This window comes from Aythya marila, assembly GCF_965140915.1.
Source record: "Aythya marila genome assembly, chromosome: 3".
NCBI lineage: Eukaryota > Metazoa > Chordata > Aves > Anseriformes > Anatidae > Aythya > Aythya marila.
Window position 1 is genome coordinate 27,243,998 of NC_139044.1, and position 15,925 is coordinate 27,259,922.

General features: G+C 41.1%; 1 protein-coding gene across 1 annotated transcript in view; it reads right to left on the bottom strand.

Moving 5' to 3' along the window:
- Positions 1-3,895: 3,895 nt before the first annotated feature.
- RGS7 (regulator of G protein signaling 7) overlaps positions 3,896-15,925 on the bottom strand; it is a gene marked incomplete at both ends in the record, with an annotated part of 260,514 nt that continues 248,484 nt past the window's right edge. Inside the window, one exon of the mRNA XM_082758438.1 lies at positions 3,896-4,057. Within this exon, the coding sequence (XP_082614564.1) occupies positions 3,896-4,057 (162 nt within the window). The remainder of the gene's footprint in view (positions 4,058-15,925) is intronic.

Consider the following 15,925-nt stretch of genomic DNA (forward strand, 5'->3'; position numbering starts at 1 on the left):
GTTGCCCCTGAGGAGTGTTTAATACGACGTGAAGCACCGGTAGGCTAGGCCATAACCTCATGTCATCTTTTCAGCAGGTCACATCAGGTCTTACTATCTTCTACTAAATCAATACAGGATGACCTGACAGCAATTTTCTTCCTCTGCTGTGATTTTTACAATACTGAATAGAAAGAAAAAAAAATAGAGAAAGGAAAAAAAAATCAATCCAAAATAAGAGGAGAAATGAAGGAGATCTGAAATCAAACAAACTCTAAGAAACTTTTGTTCAGCTAGGTTCATATTTTTTTTCCGTTTGCTTTAATAGTTCAGATAAGGCAGCCTGATGCTGCCATCTGCTGTTTCTGCTGCTTGTGACTTTTCTCTTTTTCAATGCATCTATAAGCAGCTACAAAGAAATCATCATGAATAAATAAAAGCTATTTCTAAATGCAAATACCCTGTATCAAAATCCCATTTAACATATACTATCTGGCAGCATTTTTGAATATTTTTACAGTGAGCTAACAGTGATTCTTATGTTCACCAAAATGATGAAGCATGCTTCTGAGTTCAGCTAATTTTATTTCTTTATGATTGAGTGAAGTTTTAGAAATATTTACTCAGAAATCTCATGTGGCTCACAGATCAAGGACTTGATGCATTTTCTGTGTTTTTCATGGCTTAAATAGCTGGTGTTACAGGTATTTGTTTTACAGAGCTGGCTTCCAAAGTTGATTAACATCAATGGAATGGCTTCCTTTGATTACAGCAAGCATTTGCTAGGTCAGACCTGCTGATTTAGCAAATCAGACAGACCTAGCTTTCTGTCTGAAGGCCACATTTTCTCTAAAGATTGTCTGGGGCTGCAGACTGGAACTTTAGCATCACGCTTTTCAGAATGTGAACAAAATCCCTGAATCTACCCGTAGGAATTCAATTGGTGTATCATCATCCTGATACCTAGCTGGCAGTGAATTTGACAACATTTGCATTGAAACATATTCCTGCCAGGTTTACTGTTTTGAAGAAACAGATAGAAATAAGGCTAGGGGAGTGAACTCTTTTTTGTTCTGTTTCATTTTAGCACAAACAAACTTGAACTTCTATAAACTTAAGGACATTAACAACAGGAAGTTGAAAAGCACAAAAGTTTACCATTACACAAAACTCTATTTTTCTGTCTTTTTACTTTCATGTGAAAACCTATTTTCTCTTTTCAGCCAAAACTTTATGAAAGTTTTCAACAGGGCCAAGATTTCAGTCCTTGCTGGCCAGTGTTAGCACAAATGTGAACACTGTTATTATGATTACATCTAAAGAGAACTGGTGCTTAGAGAAAATAACAGTTTACTGGCCTCTCTTTTAGTGAAGTTTTTGACATTCAAGTATCAAGTATGTACACTTGTGTTGAACTCACTATGCCAGGACAAATAATCTCTTGATACATGACTGCAGCCGCAAAACTCAATGCCAGCATCGTTCTATCAAATTTGAAGGGATTGACCACTTCCTTTCATTGTTTGAAAACCTGTGTAGGAATGTAAAGAAGATATCTGTAGCACATGACAGCATATCTGTCACACCAAACTGTTGATAGACTTGTTTTCCATCAGCTGCTTAGCCTTCTGCTATTCTAACAGCCCTACAGAATAAAACCTGCAGCTTTCAGCTGCTTGTGGCATCTCCCAGCCTGATATTAACAGCAGTAGTAAAGCAGCAATTATTGTCACAAGGGATCCTATTTTTTTGCAATAAATGAAGCTGGTACTTTGAATTTTGACCAGAGATGTACTGTAACTTCTAGCTTAGAGGAATGCTTCTTTTCACCTTTGCAGGTCCATCTCCTTCATCACTTACCTCTTCCCAAAATGCAAGCCTTCAGGAGTCTTTTGACAGCAAGAAGCACCTTTGCATAACTTCAGGATGAAAGAGCTAGAGTTAAAAAGTATTGTTTTGGGTGTGCATGTCTGTGTTTGTGTGGAAAGAATTAAGCAAGTTAAATGAGCAGATTCGTGCTTACAGAATGGCAGACTTCTTGCTGCAGATGCAGTTATTATCAGTGGGAGAGGATGGACTCCAGTCCTTGGAACTGCATCGGTAACTCCAGGGTTGATGTGTGACCACCACTTCAGCTTTAAGACTGAGAGCATGCTGCCAAAGATTCAGTAGACCCAGATTCTGGGAGCCAACCTTATAATTGCTACTAATACACCCAGAACCTATTTTAAAATCTCTTCCTTTTCCTTACTTCCCTTCCATCTGTTGTTGTTGAGTTCAAATATCAACAGTCAGTGTAAGCATTTAGTGTGATGTAAAATGGAAGTGAATTGGCAATAATTAAAAAGATCGGATATGCAAATGTGTGAAGATATTCTATCTAAAGATAGAAAATCTCTTCAGTGTATTTCAGTTGCAACTGGCATGACTTGATGGGAAGGAAGTAATATTTTCAATTTATCTCACCAGATTGGAGACAGACATTTGTGCTCACAGCGTGCCTGTAAATGTAGGCCTGGAGCTGGAGGTCATGTTCAAGTCTATTGGGACTATCCAGGAAATAAAACCATGTATTTCATGTTATTTACTTGGGAACATTCATGTTTCCTTTCTTGGTACTTTAGGGGAGAGAGAGAGAGCACACAAAGGAAGCAAGCCATTCCAGGTTATATGGCAACTGTGGGCCAAATAACCATTCACCTTTTCAGAGCAGGCATACTCCAATAGTGAAAGTAACCAGAAACAGCTGATCTGACCTTTTAAAATCAATACTGTCATTTGCACAGACTTCAAGATGTGAGCTGCCCCTACGTATCCTCAGAAATATTTCCTTGTTTTGTGAGGACTGCAAGAAAAGTTTGCAAAGACAACATTCTAATGACTGATTTGGAAAAGAAGTAGTTCATTTGCTCACCACAGTACTCCCAGTTTGCATTCTCTTCCCTTTCACAGACCAGTCAGACCCCCCAGTGAACAGGGCTCCTCATCTCAAATAACTGTTACAGGGCAGTCACTTAACAGGGCACCCACCGATAGGAGCTGATGGCTTTACACGTAAACGTGCACTTGTGGAAATGGAGCTGTAGCTTTTGTTCTTATCCCTAACTCATACATTATGTCAGTTCCAAACATTCCCAAACCACCGTTCACCATAGTTGTTAACATCAAGACAATCTCCCCAGGTCTTCTTGGGGACAAAGACTATTTATTAAAAAACAGATTTTGCTGGATCTTATTGCATGGTTCAGTTTACCTTTTGGTACAAATTTCTTATTTAAATGGTTTACATATTAGTTAAGGACAATTAAGTCCTTAATTCATCAAATTTGGTCTCATTTGAACTAACAATTCCCATTCTAAGACCTGTATTTTTGGTATAATTCTTGTCACAGTACCATTTTCCAAATGTCAAAGCTTCAAAAGTTTAAACTGCTATTTCCACTGTCCTGTATCCAATAGAAGAAACATATTTTTACTGCATAGGAAAATGACTTGTTTCATGCTTCTTATATAGAATCTTTATTAAATATTTGGACAGATATGCATCCATTTATTATATGAATAATCTATGGCTTCTTAGTCTGTAAATGCTGGCTGAAAGTTCACAAGAGCAGGCTTTTCTGTGAACTTTCAGTATTTCTATGTTCAGTCACTGCAATAAATCCTGAGACTATTGCCTGCTTAGAAGTAATTTGCATTGTACCCCTATGGCTAAAACAGGGAAGCTGGGCATTCTACATCTGGGTATTTCATAATCTCTGAGCAGCTTGATTGAAGCTTGATTTTCTTCTGATATAGTGCAGGTTGTTCTGAGGAGAATGCATAATCACGATTATCTACTAGTCAAATCCTTAGTGGCTAACATAAAAAGCTTCACTACTGCTCAGTGCTAATAGAGGTTTCACTTGAGCAGAGCTTATTGAAGCATTTTGTAGTCACTAGAAAAAAAATGTTCTTTGTGCGTGCTGTAGTTCAGAGCTGTAAAGTCTTTATGAATGGTTACTCTCAAAGCGCTACAGAAGTTCCCCGGTTCAAGGTGGCTCCTGGCTCCTCGGAAAAATGAATGTGGGATTCCAGCCTGGGAGGAGAGAAATAAGTGAAAAAGGAGCATCCTTGACCTAGGCAGGAGAGTTCTGCCTAGTGCAGCTCTGCAGCAATTACCAGTCAGTACTAAGCTGGATCAGAAGAAGGAACAAAGGTGAGCACTGACCCCTGTAAACATGAGCATCAGTGAATGCAAAGTCCCAACCACAGTAAAAGCTCCTCAAGCCTTATTTGTCAGAGTACAGATTTTCAGATTATAAAACCAGAAGTCGCCACGTGGTCACGTAACCACACCATTTCAGACACAGAACATCCTTGAATTAGATCCAGTTTAAATTTGAGTACATCTTTTAGATTAAAAAACAAAACGAAACAAAACAAGCAAGAAACCAAAATCTATTCTCAATTTAAAAATTACTAATGTAAGAAAAGCCACAATAGCCAATAGCCTATTGTAATCCATGCCAATAACTGCGTATTTCACTGATGAAATGTGTAGCCATTTCCTCCTGTGAATCCTCCTGATCTCATCTTTTCCTGCAGTAAAAATGACTGGTTTTCATTTGTCTGCCATCAAATGATCAAGCACTTCAGATTTTCTCTTCTAGAGATCTTTTAATCCTCATTACATATGATAACCCTAATCTTTGTAATATATGACAATGTTTTTAGTGATGGTTTTATTCTCCTGCCAGACTTAATAATACTACTGTTACTACTAATAAAACTAGTACCATATTTTTGCAGAATACTACCAGAAACAGAGCTACTCCCTGTTGAACTGTTCCACTGCAGAAACATTAGCTTGTAACATCATTATTCTGTGTAGCTTCATTTCCCTGAAGCCACACATTATTATTCACTTCACGTCTAAGGTATTATCCAGAGTTACTGTGCTGAATTTTCACCTCAGAGATGTCTCTTTCTAGTGATGAAAGGAATCTTGGCAAGCAGAAATCACTTTCTCTATTTCTATCATGTTTTTCAGCAGAGGGTGCCAAAGTCATTTATTAATTAATCAGCTCCATTTATTAAAATATATCCTTAATGTACTAATTGAAATAATAGATTATACATAGGTAAAGTTAAAGCCACAACAAAGATAAATAAAAGTTTCATGAGAATTTAATGACAGAGTGTGCAGAGGACCCCGAGAGAACAAGGGAAACAACCCTCTGGTGCTTGGCTTTACTCATGAAGGCAAATTCATTTTCTTTCTTTCTAAAACTGGTTCATACTCAGTCTTGACTCCATGTGTCAACTCTCTCTTTCCCCTTTTTCAGATGCCGAACATTTTTTGATATGTTTGATAAGTGTCCATCAAACAATTCCCATCAGTCTGCCAAAAAGCCACATGTATCACAATGGAAAAAAAATTAAAAAAAAAATCCCCATGACTCTTCTAGATTAATTTCTGCAAAAATAACCATCTACAAATAACCAGGGATGCATATTTTCCATGATTCATGCTGCAGAATCTGCCATAGACTGTGGAGCAGTTGTACAGAATCTAAGCTTTCACACAAAAATAATGTTACCAGCCTGTATGATGGTGAGAGAAGCCTTCCAAAACAGGAACTGAACATGAATCAAGTCAGGATGACTCAGATTGTTTTTGTGATTCTGCAGAGAGACAATCTGAGATAATAGCTGGGTTGTATGAACTATGGCTATAATTTATTACAGTAAAAATTCAAAATACAATGACATATTCATAGTGCTGTTGCACGTTAGGCTTTTACTTTTACTATGTGTTTTGAGAACACTATAATACTTTTACTACTAGTCCCTCTGTGTGAATAGATGCATAGAATATATTTATAAAAGTCTTCTGAATGCTTTTTAGGCAATATGCAAAGTTTCACCTCAACAAACATAGAAACATCCCTTTTGTGGGCTGAGTAAGTACATTTTAATACGAAGACAGTACTGTCACAGCAGGACTGAGTTACAAAGGTAGGTAGCCAGCCTTAGGACACTGAGGAATTCATAATATGACTGTTATGTGTTGAAGATTGAAGGTTACAACAGAACAAAACTTCCTTTCCAGAGGGAGAATACAAAAAAAAAATAAAAAAAAAATAAAAAAGAACCACTGGGAAAAATAAACCTGAGCCGCTTTTGGTTAAATACATAAATGTGATTTGTGCTACTTTTGATACAAAGAAAGAAATATACCCAGTCTATTTCTGTTTCACAGAATAAAATTACTACCCAGGTGCTGTAGCGAGTGTAGTGTGGGCAGCACAAAATATCAGTACAAGGGCGTCTATGATTTTTGTGTGCTGTACAGGCAAGTTAAGTAAATGGTTTTAATTTAACCAACCCGATCTCATGACTCAAGGTGAGAAAAATTCTTCTTTAGTTCTGTACTCCATCTCTGCCAGAAAGCTGTTCTCAGTCAAGACTATATTTATCCATTATTTACCAGTTTAGTCAACTGAGGACAAGTTGTACTGAAAATATTTTTTTAAATCAGCCAGCCAGGCAGCAATAAGGATAAAGAGGAAAGAAAAAATGCAACAGAAGGAGTCAGAAGAAACACATCTAAAATTCCAGGGAAAACCTTTCCATTGACTTTACTAGGATTTGGCTGAGATCTGAAGTAAGCAGATCAGAATGATTGTTATTAAAATATGGGAAAGAGACTAGAGACTTTGAATAAGAAGAGGAGGCAGAGAAAGGGAAGAAGAGAGAACTTTCCAAGTTCCCAAGTGTCTTGGTTTCAGTTAGGACAGAGTTAATTTTTCTCCTAGTAGCTGGTAGGGTGCTATGTTTTGGATTAGGATGAGAAGAGTGCTGATAACATGCTGATGTTTTAATTGTTGTAGAGCAGTGCTTATACTAAGGCAAGGACTTTTCAGCTTCTTGCTCTGTCCTGCCAGTGGGCCGGCTAGGGGTGCAGCAAGAGCTGGGAGGACACAGACCCAGGACAGCTGACCCCAGGATAGCTGACACAAACTGGCCAAAAGGGTGTTCCAGACATCATGCTAAACAATATATAGGGGTGGCTAGCCGGGGGGGGGAGGGGGGGGCAGCTGCTTGGGGATAGGCTGGGCATGGGTCAGCAGGTGGTGAGCAATTGCATTGTGCATCACTTATTTCGTACACATTATTAGTAGTAGTACTATTATTAGTAGTATTAGTATTTTCCTGTCTTAATAAACTGTCTTTATTCACTCACAGGCTTCACTTTCTTGTTTCTGTCCCCCATCCCAGAGAGTGAGGGGGAAGGGTGAGTGAATGGCTGTGTGGTGTTTAGCTGCTGACCAGGTTAAACCACAACACTAAGGAAAAGGGGAAAAATGGAACTAAAGCTGCAAATAAATAATGGAATTGAAAGAAAATTGGAAAAGCAGATTAGAAGATGTGACAATACTGCATAGAGGTGTCGGGTTTTATTTGTTTGTTTTGTTTTGTTTGTTTGTGTGCTTATGTTTTCGTTTTCTTTTTCTTTTTCTTTTTTTTTTTTTTTAATTATTTTTTTATTTTTTTTAAATGGTTACTTGAGCCACAGGGAAGGCCGGGAAATTAAAGTACCTGCAAAACTCAGAGAGAGATTTTTCATATCTGAAGCTTCAGAAAGATCACATCTAGGTATTACTAACAGGAAAGGTTTATCTTTCATTGTAAGTGCCAATCAAATTGGAAACAATTGGAGAATTTTTATTGCAAAAATTGCATATAGGGTCCTCCCACTGTAAGAATATTTTAATTTGCAATTTTTAACCTGACAAAATGATTTTAGTAGAATACACTGATTGCAATGGTAAGTATTAATTATGACAAATACATGGTAAACACTGCACAGGTAAAAGCACCCGCAGCAAGCCTTGCAAAATCCAAGAAGGACAAAGTCTAAGTTTAACCACAAAGAAATCCAGACATGTTAAGAAATGTGACTGGAATTATGTGACTAGAAAATCCTCCAAAAATCATCCCTTGCTAGAAGAGTAAATGTGGAAAGCATATTTTGTCTTCTTAATCCATAACAGAGACTGACACATCTTCTGAAGAATGAAGAATGATTCTTTCTAAACTATGGAGCCTTGACTGGAGACCAGGCATGTGGTCTGAAACACACCAAGCATGCAAGTGGAACAACCAGCTTACAATGGGCATGCCTATGCATTTGTGCTTAATGAATTTTGGTGTTTGTCACAATGGCAGAGAAACCTTGATCTTCTTTGATTTTTAATTCCTAAAAATAAATAAATAAATGAATCAGAAGAGCTCCTTTCCTTAAATAAAAACACTCAAATAGGCAGATAACAGAGAGGTGGGTAGATGTCTGACAAATGCTGACTGTTTTTTTTTTTTCTCCTATGGTTTTCTGGTTTCTGAGTCAGTACATTTTCTTTATCCTGTCTCCCCATAGATGATCTGTCCTTCCCGAGTCAGCTTCCAGTGCAGGGAATGGTTTCCATTTCTATTTTGCCATACTTAGGTAATTGCAACTTTTTCTCTGGATGTGTGAAAAGAGCTGGTAGTCTTGACAACTGCATTATAAATTGTGGAGACACATGCTGTTGATGCTCCAACGTAAGAAGAACTTAAGCCTCCAAAAATTTTCAGAGTGTACAGAATAAAAAGACCTTTTTATCCTTGTCTTACAGACATGAGTTAGGATGGAGATCACTCATCTCAATAGATTTCCACTGTACTTGCCCAGATCCAATTTTTCACAGCCAACACCTTCTTGCAGCTTATCCAGGTACTGATATCCTTGTGAACTGCAACACCTCCTCACTTTTGGGTCCACAGATGCTTTCCAGGCTGTTCACCTCTGCCATGGTGAGCCTCCTCTAAAGCCACTACACCACTACCAACGTAGTTCTCAGGTTCAGGCTTCCCAATCCATGCACACAGACAACATTATCCAATGCGCCAGGTGAGCAAGATATTGTTCTTTTGCCCTCTATGTAGGTACACAGTGATTCTTAGAATGAAACCAAATAATAATCTTGCCAGAAATTCTCCAAATGCTTGGAGAATGCAATAAGGAGAGCCTGTCTGATGAAAGACACCTTTGCTGTTAAACAAACTGTCACAAAATTGTTTCTTTTCCTAGCATGGATCTCAGTTTTCTAGCATCCTACATCATCAGTTTCCAAGTAGTAAAAGAACTATGTAGGATTGCATAAAAAGTTATATAAAGCCTTGATGTCAAGGGGAAAGAACATTTGGTAGCAATCTCCCAAACAGTAATGCTTCAAAAACATCAGCTCTGTCATTAAATGGCCTGCAGAAGTCACAGCAACTTTCAAAAATCCAGCTATTCCTTGGAAGGGATCAGATCTTCCCTTTCTCCATCAGCAACTGACAGGTTTTCAGCCAGCAATATTTCCACACAAATTACTGGTAGTAGCAGTAGTAGCAGTAGAATCATCAAATCATCTACTTTGGAAAAGACCTTGAAGATCATCAAATACAACCATCAGCTGAACTCCCATCTCTAAACCATATCCACTAATAGTAGCAATATCAGTAGTCGTAGCAGTAATTAATAGTAATAAGAATAACAATAATGCTTGCCCCCTACCGGTGCTCCACATCACTTTGAAAACCAGTTTTCCAGTGGAGCTCTGCCAGTTTTACACACAGCAGGCAGATGTACAGCACATCTGTTTCCAAGGATGTGCTGTCCACAGTGGAGGCACTGCCACACAAAATGCTTGTGTACGCAAAGTCACCAGCAGTCTTGCTGTAGGATGCCGTGGGGTGGGAGCGTTATCTCTGCTGAGACCAGGGACAAGACTGTCCTGCCTATGAGTGTTGCTCCATGTGTGCTGCACCATGTATAAGCAGATTTATTATTATTATTATTATTTTATTTTCTATATATACATTATTTCTTTCTGAAGAATGTGTCTACGTTACCACTAAGGAATATCATGCCCCACCATGCATTTTCAATTGCCATGTCCATTTCTATATAGCCGGGAAGATGAACCAGTAACAACCAGCTGGGAATACATCTGCTGGGCAGCTCCCAAAGGCCAGCTGTGTGCTCACTACTGGCACCTACACAAGTGCCGGCACTGCCCAGCTAGGGCCATGCCAGTGGCAGGCAGGCCGTCTGCTCAAGAAGTGAGTGCAGCCTGCCCCCAGGGCCTGCCAACCCCTGGTGGAGGCAGCCCAGGTACAGTGCTGGGGTGGCCAGCAGCTGGGCATGGTCCTGCTCCCCAGGGCCTACCACACCCCACAGGCAGGAGCCAGCAGCTGGCACAACCACGGCCCTCTCCACTCTCCGGGAAGCCAGCGCCGCTGCAAGATCTGGGAAACCGCGACTGGAGCCTGTGTAGTCAGCTTGCACTCCTGCTCAGCCACATCATCAGGCCATCTTGTTTTCAGCAAGTGATGCAGACTTTGGGGAAGCCTCCAGACATTCAAAGGCTATCCTTCAGCCTGCTGCACCGCCTTGGAACGTGACCCCCCACTTAGACCGTGGCCCTTCAAGTTATCCTTCATTTGTCTGTTGGTGTGTTCTCTTAGATCTGCAGGCTGCTTTGATTACTTGAACATCTGGAAGTTGTCACACGCTTTTTCTGACCGTGACCATCTGAAATATTACCCGGCAGGACTTGAGGGGAGACACAGTAAGGAAACAAAAACATCCTACTCATAAGAACATGTGGCAGAGATTACCAAATGACACCATCCCAAAGGGGAGTGCTATATATCCAACCAAAGACAAACCTTCTCTCCATCCCTTAAAGCCAGGACAATTGCTTTACAGAGCATTCAGTCTGGACATAAAATATATTACATATAAGTACCTAATATATTCTTCATTAAACATTATGTAATGAAGATTGGCTGTCTATTACCAATGTCTGTGATGGAACAAAAACATTCCTTTCATCCCTCAAGGTTTAAAACTGAAATGTATCTACCCACTTACATGATTTTCCACAGAAAAGCTTCCCAAAAGTGGTTCAGTGTCTGAAGACTTTGGGGTTTACAGCCCTGGCCTGCAGGTTGGCCTCACTCAGTGAGGTAAAGCTGGAATTGGACATGCAAGAAAACATTAAATGGAAATTGCTGAAATACACAGAGCTGGTCTCTCAGCAATCCCACACATGGACTAGGGTCTGGAGAGAGGGCAAAAGAGCCTGAAATCAGTGCACATGAAACCCATGTATTTGTCTGCATCATATTGGCACACACATGTGTCATTCGGCCGTGCAGGGGGAAGGCAGGGAGGTTCCAGCACAGCTGTTAGATGCGGGGTGTCTCCTCCTTCTCAGCGAGGCACGGAGGGCGGAGTGTGGTGAGCCCCACAGATGAACATTTCTCCTTCTCCCCTATGCTCTGCTTTTCCGGCAGGAAGAAAGCTGAGGAGGAGTCGGACAACGCTGATATGCCTTTCCCACGGGGAAGGGACAGGATCTGGCCCTCGTCCTTCCCCCTGCTCCTGCCCCACGCCCCTCCGTGGCCTCACTCGGGACGCGTGGGCACCTTCCCCCGCCGCCGCCCGTGTAGGCGCGGAGCCCCCTGCGGTGGGGCTGCCGACGGCAGCTGCTGCGCGCCCCCACGAGGTGTCACTCGCGTCCCACGAGCTGCCCACGGCAGGCGGCGACGGCCCCACGTGGCCTAAGCGTGAGGGTACCCAGGGCTGGGGGCACCCTGTGCTGAGGGCACCCTGTGACGCCTGGTTCGGCGGGTGCGCCGGGTGCCGTCGCTGGAAGCAAAGCTCGCGGCACTGCAGCCGAGGGCTTAGGAAAATAAACTTGGCTTCTCCGCCAGTTCTCTGAGCAGAAAATAAGTTCAAACAGAAAAAAGGGGGAGATGGTCACTGCAGAACAACCAGGGATAAAACAAACAACTAAAATCGGTCAACCAGGCAAAAAGGAAACCAAGCCCCCTCCACCTCCCACCCCCAAACACAAAATAAATACCACCACCTTTTACAGCAGCAAACTATTTGCTTCACTTTGGTAAAGAAAATTGTTTTGACTTATCTTGCTTCCTTTGTTTTTGATTTTATGCTCTATTTAGATTTCTTAAATGACAGATTATACTGAATACCAAAAATGTCTCATCCAATAAACTTACATAATTTGTATTTTAAAACATTACACAAGGCAAAGTAAGCAGTGCCATTCAGATTATAGTTTTTTTCCTTAGCAAAATTAAAATTTTTGCCGTATTGTAGCAGATCGGTTCTGATACACTGGCCGTGGCAGTGCTACCATGTCAGTACCAATAAACACAGTGGTACAGTATCCAGAAATGAGAGCTGTTAAAAGGAACTCTTTCTGCATTACATTAAGGTTGGAGGCTGACTGCTTCAGACAGCTTTTTTCTGGCCAAGCAAGAACGCGCCAGCAGCCACCAGACCGTGAGGCCTCAGTAATGAGGAGCAGTGAGCTCCACCCAGGCACAGGAGCTTTCAGGGCCTGGAAAAGGATGCAACATCTAAGGGCAACATTAAAAGTCTTCGCCACGTTGAGTATGTAAAGGCTTTTCTCCTTTTTTATTTTCTTCTACACAATGCAAACTTTCTTTAGATGAAAAATGAAAGCTGCAGGCTAAGTGTGGTTTGAAGGGTATGTAGACCAGGCTCCTCCCATCCTCCCAAGGCCTGGCCTCAGCCTTCTGCTTTCCAGTGCTGAGCTCTGTGCCAGGCAGTGCCACCATGCACATACGTGTCCTGCGGCCTCCCTCTCCTCTTCTGCTTATGCTTGATGCTTTATGCTTTGCTGATGACATGTGGAGCAGGAGGTCTGCAGCCACCCACAGGTGCTCTCAGCATACAGAAACTGGTGGCCACCGTGCGGGGCTGGTGATTGACCTTGGCCTCACTTTCCCAGAGGTTATTTTTATGCTCTATCCCTCCCTCCTCACTCTCCCTCTTTTTCTTTTTTTTTTTTTTTTTTTTTCCTCCAGGTCTTCTGGTCTCCAAAACTTTTGTTTGTTTGTTTGTTTGTTTGTTTTGTTTTTGTTTTTGTTTTCTACTGTTCATAAAAAAGACAAAGTGATCAAAGGCACTCTGCCCTGTCTGTGCCATTGGTGGAAAGACACTGCCTTCAAAACCTTCCTAGAGATATACACGCACTCCCAGCATGTGGTGTGGTCTGGGGTGAGAGGAGTGGGAGGAGTTGTTGTCCAAAATAGCTTTTGAAAGAAAACAAAAACAAACAGAAAAACACCACTGGATTGTACCAAAGAGGTGACACAACTGACATCTAGCTAGCAAGCAGCAATGTACCTACTGAGCAAAGGATAATTACTCCTTGAAGTCAGTCTCCCAGGTGTCACATCTCTATTACAGTGGAAGTTTGTTGGAAGTTTGTTGGAAGTTTGGGGCAGGAAAAAGCAGTGGGAGATGCCAACAGAGGCACTGGAAGATCAGCAGATGCTCAGCTCTCCTTGCAGATGGGAATCCCAAAGTGCAGTTTTAACACAGCAATGGAGTTGCAGTAGCCAGAAAAAATATCTAAAAATCATAACTTTGAGATAACCTTCAGGTTCTGTTTCTTTCTTTCTTTTTTTTTTTTTTTCTTCTTTTTTTTTTTTTTTCTTCACCCAAGTAAAATGTCTGAATGTCAAAAATACACAAGAATACAGAAAAAATAGATCACATGGGTTTCTATGACAGGAATTGCATTGGGAAGAAGCCCTTTGGAACAAAATGAAAGTCTGATATTGTGTTTTATTGTGTTCCCATTAGAGGAAGAAAATAAACATACAAATTAAAATCCTTCTGCACCAGTAGCTGCAGTTACTGTCCCACATCTAGGATTTGGAACAGAGACAAAAAAAGGACAAGGAAAACAACTGAGAAGGAAAGCAAGAGAAGAGATTTAGCCAAAGTCCCAGCAAGGTTCATGAAGTAATTCAGGTGGGATGGAAAAAGAAGTAAAGAAGCAACCCAAACTGACTTCGCAATTACAAATTTAGCTGTTCACTAAAACTGAGTTTCTGGAAAATGATTCCATCATTAAGTAAGCATTATATGTCTAACTTGCTGCTAGTGTATCCTTTTAAAACACCAGAACATTTTTAGAAAGGCTATCCATTGATGAAATTTGACACTTATGCCCACCCCCTCAGAAAACTACCTGTGATTTCAGCTACAATGTGAGCTTCCATACCCCTGTTCATTAGTTTCACTGGGGCTACCTCCTAGACCAGTATGGATCAGGACTTAGAAACATTTTATAGTCTTGGGCTTCAACCCTCATTCCTACCTCCCGCAGACACTTACTTTGACAAGAGGCTGGGATGCTCTGTGCCACCCTCTGGGCCCCCCACCCCTCTGTTGCCCTGAGGGACATTTGAGCTCCTAGTTTATTCTAGATCACAATGCCCACAGCAAGTGACCTCATCACCTGCTCCCCGTCCTGCAGAACACATGAGTAACCAACCAAGCTTCCTTTTGTCCAGACCTAACCAGTGCACCTATGCTAAGGATTACCCATCTCTCTCCTACCTCCTGTAAAGTCAGCAGCAAGGCCTCCCCACCAGACATAGACACCTCCTCTCCAGGACATCACCCCAGGCTCTTCTCCCTCAACGCCAGCAGCCTGCCAGCCTCTACGCCTCCCCTGCCTCAATCATACATGTCATTTATGGGCTGTTTACCAATGTTAGATAAGTTTACATGGGAAGGAAGGAAGAAAAAGCCAGATGGTCCAGATCTCCATTCCTATTTTGGCAGGTGCAAGCAGCCAGACAAGTCATGGGGGTCCCAGCAGGGGGCAGGAACCTGCCTTTATGGAGAGACCTGGAGGGCATTTTATCCCCTAAAGCGAGGAGTTTGGGGCAGCAGTGGCTGGAGGAAGTGTAGAGAGCTGGTAGGAGCAGGACAGGAAAAGGAAAGGAAGGCACCAGGGAAGGTCCCAGGAGATCAGGTCAGGTCATGGTCAAAGGCATGTTCTGCATCAGCCCTGGCCCTAATTGCTGACCAGCCTTTTTTTTTTTTTTTTTTCCCTGTGATTTCTTTAAAGTCCAAGAAAGACAGAACAGAGGAGGGAAATGCAGAGTATTTGTGGTCACTGTAGGAACATGCAGAAGGGATGAAGGGAATGAGGATCAGAGGAACAAAGGAAAAGAACCATAAAAGGCTGTGAATCCTAAAAAGTTGTTACTGCCAGGGAGGGGAAGAGAAGAAAGAGAATCTAAAAGAACAGATGAGCCGTATAAAGAACAGTGCACAAAAAGGGATGAACTCAAAAAAAAAAAAGGTCATAGATTTCAGGTTATGCATTCAGCAAAAAGGTGGAAAAGTTACATTAAAAATGCCCTTGCCATGTATCTTTCAAAAAGGAAAGGCGGAAAGAAATAAAGACGTGGATAGGAGAGTTATATGAATAATGAAAAGCTTCATTTCTGTGACACAGAAGAAGCAGCAGCCACAAGGTTAATAGCAAGGGTAGTAAATAGCATTTGTTTTGAAAGGTGACATCTGTAATGAATCTAATGAGAAGTTTCAAAATCTAGCTAAATCAAAAAAAAAAAAAAAAAAAAAAAGGATAAGGCAAATGTGTCAGAATATATTTTGGGAGCGAAGAAAAAGTACAATAAAAATTGTGCAAATGCCACTAACAAGGTAACATTTACAATCGTATCTTAATATTGTTTGATATTTACTATCCATGTCCACCCTTGTAAATAAGGGTTATCATCTAGAATTTGTGCAGGTTTTCAGAGTTTATTATCATGGCAATTTCTTTTAACAATTTGCACATACAGATCCCTTATGGCAAATAGTGATGAGGATAATCACTATCATTCATGCATCAGTGTTACAGAATCAGGACAGCAGATTCCTCACGCCTACCCATACATAGAGGTACCAGAAGGAAAATGGTCTGCAAGTACGTCAGAGGTTAGGATTTTTAAAAAAAGAGAAATGACCTTAGTGAAAGAGAAGAACAGCCTGAAAAACTGGATG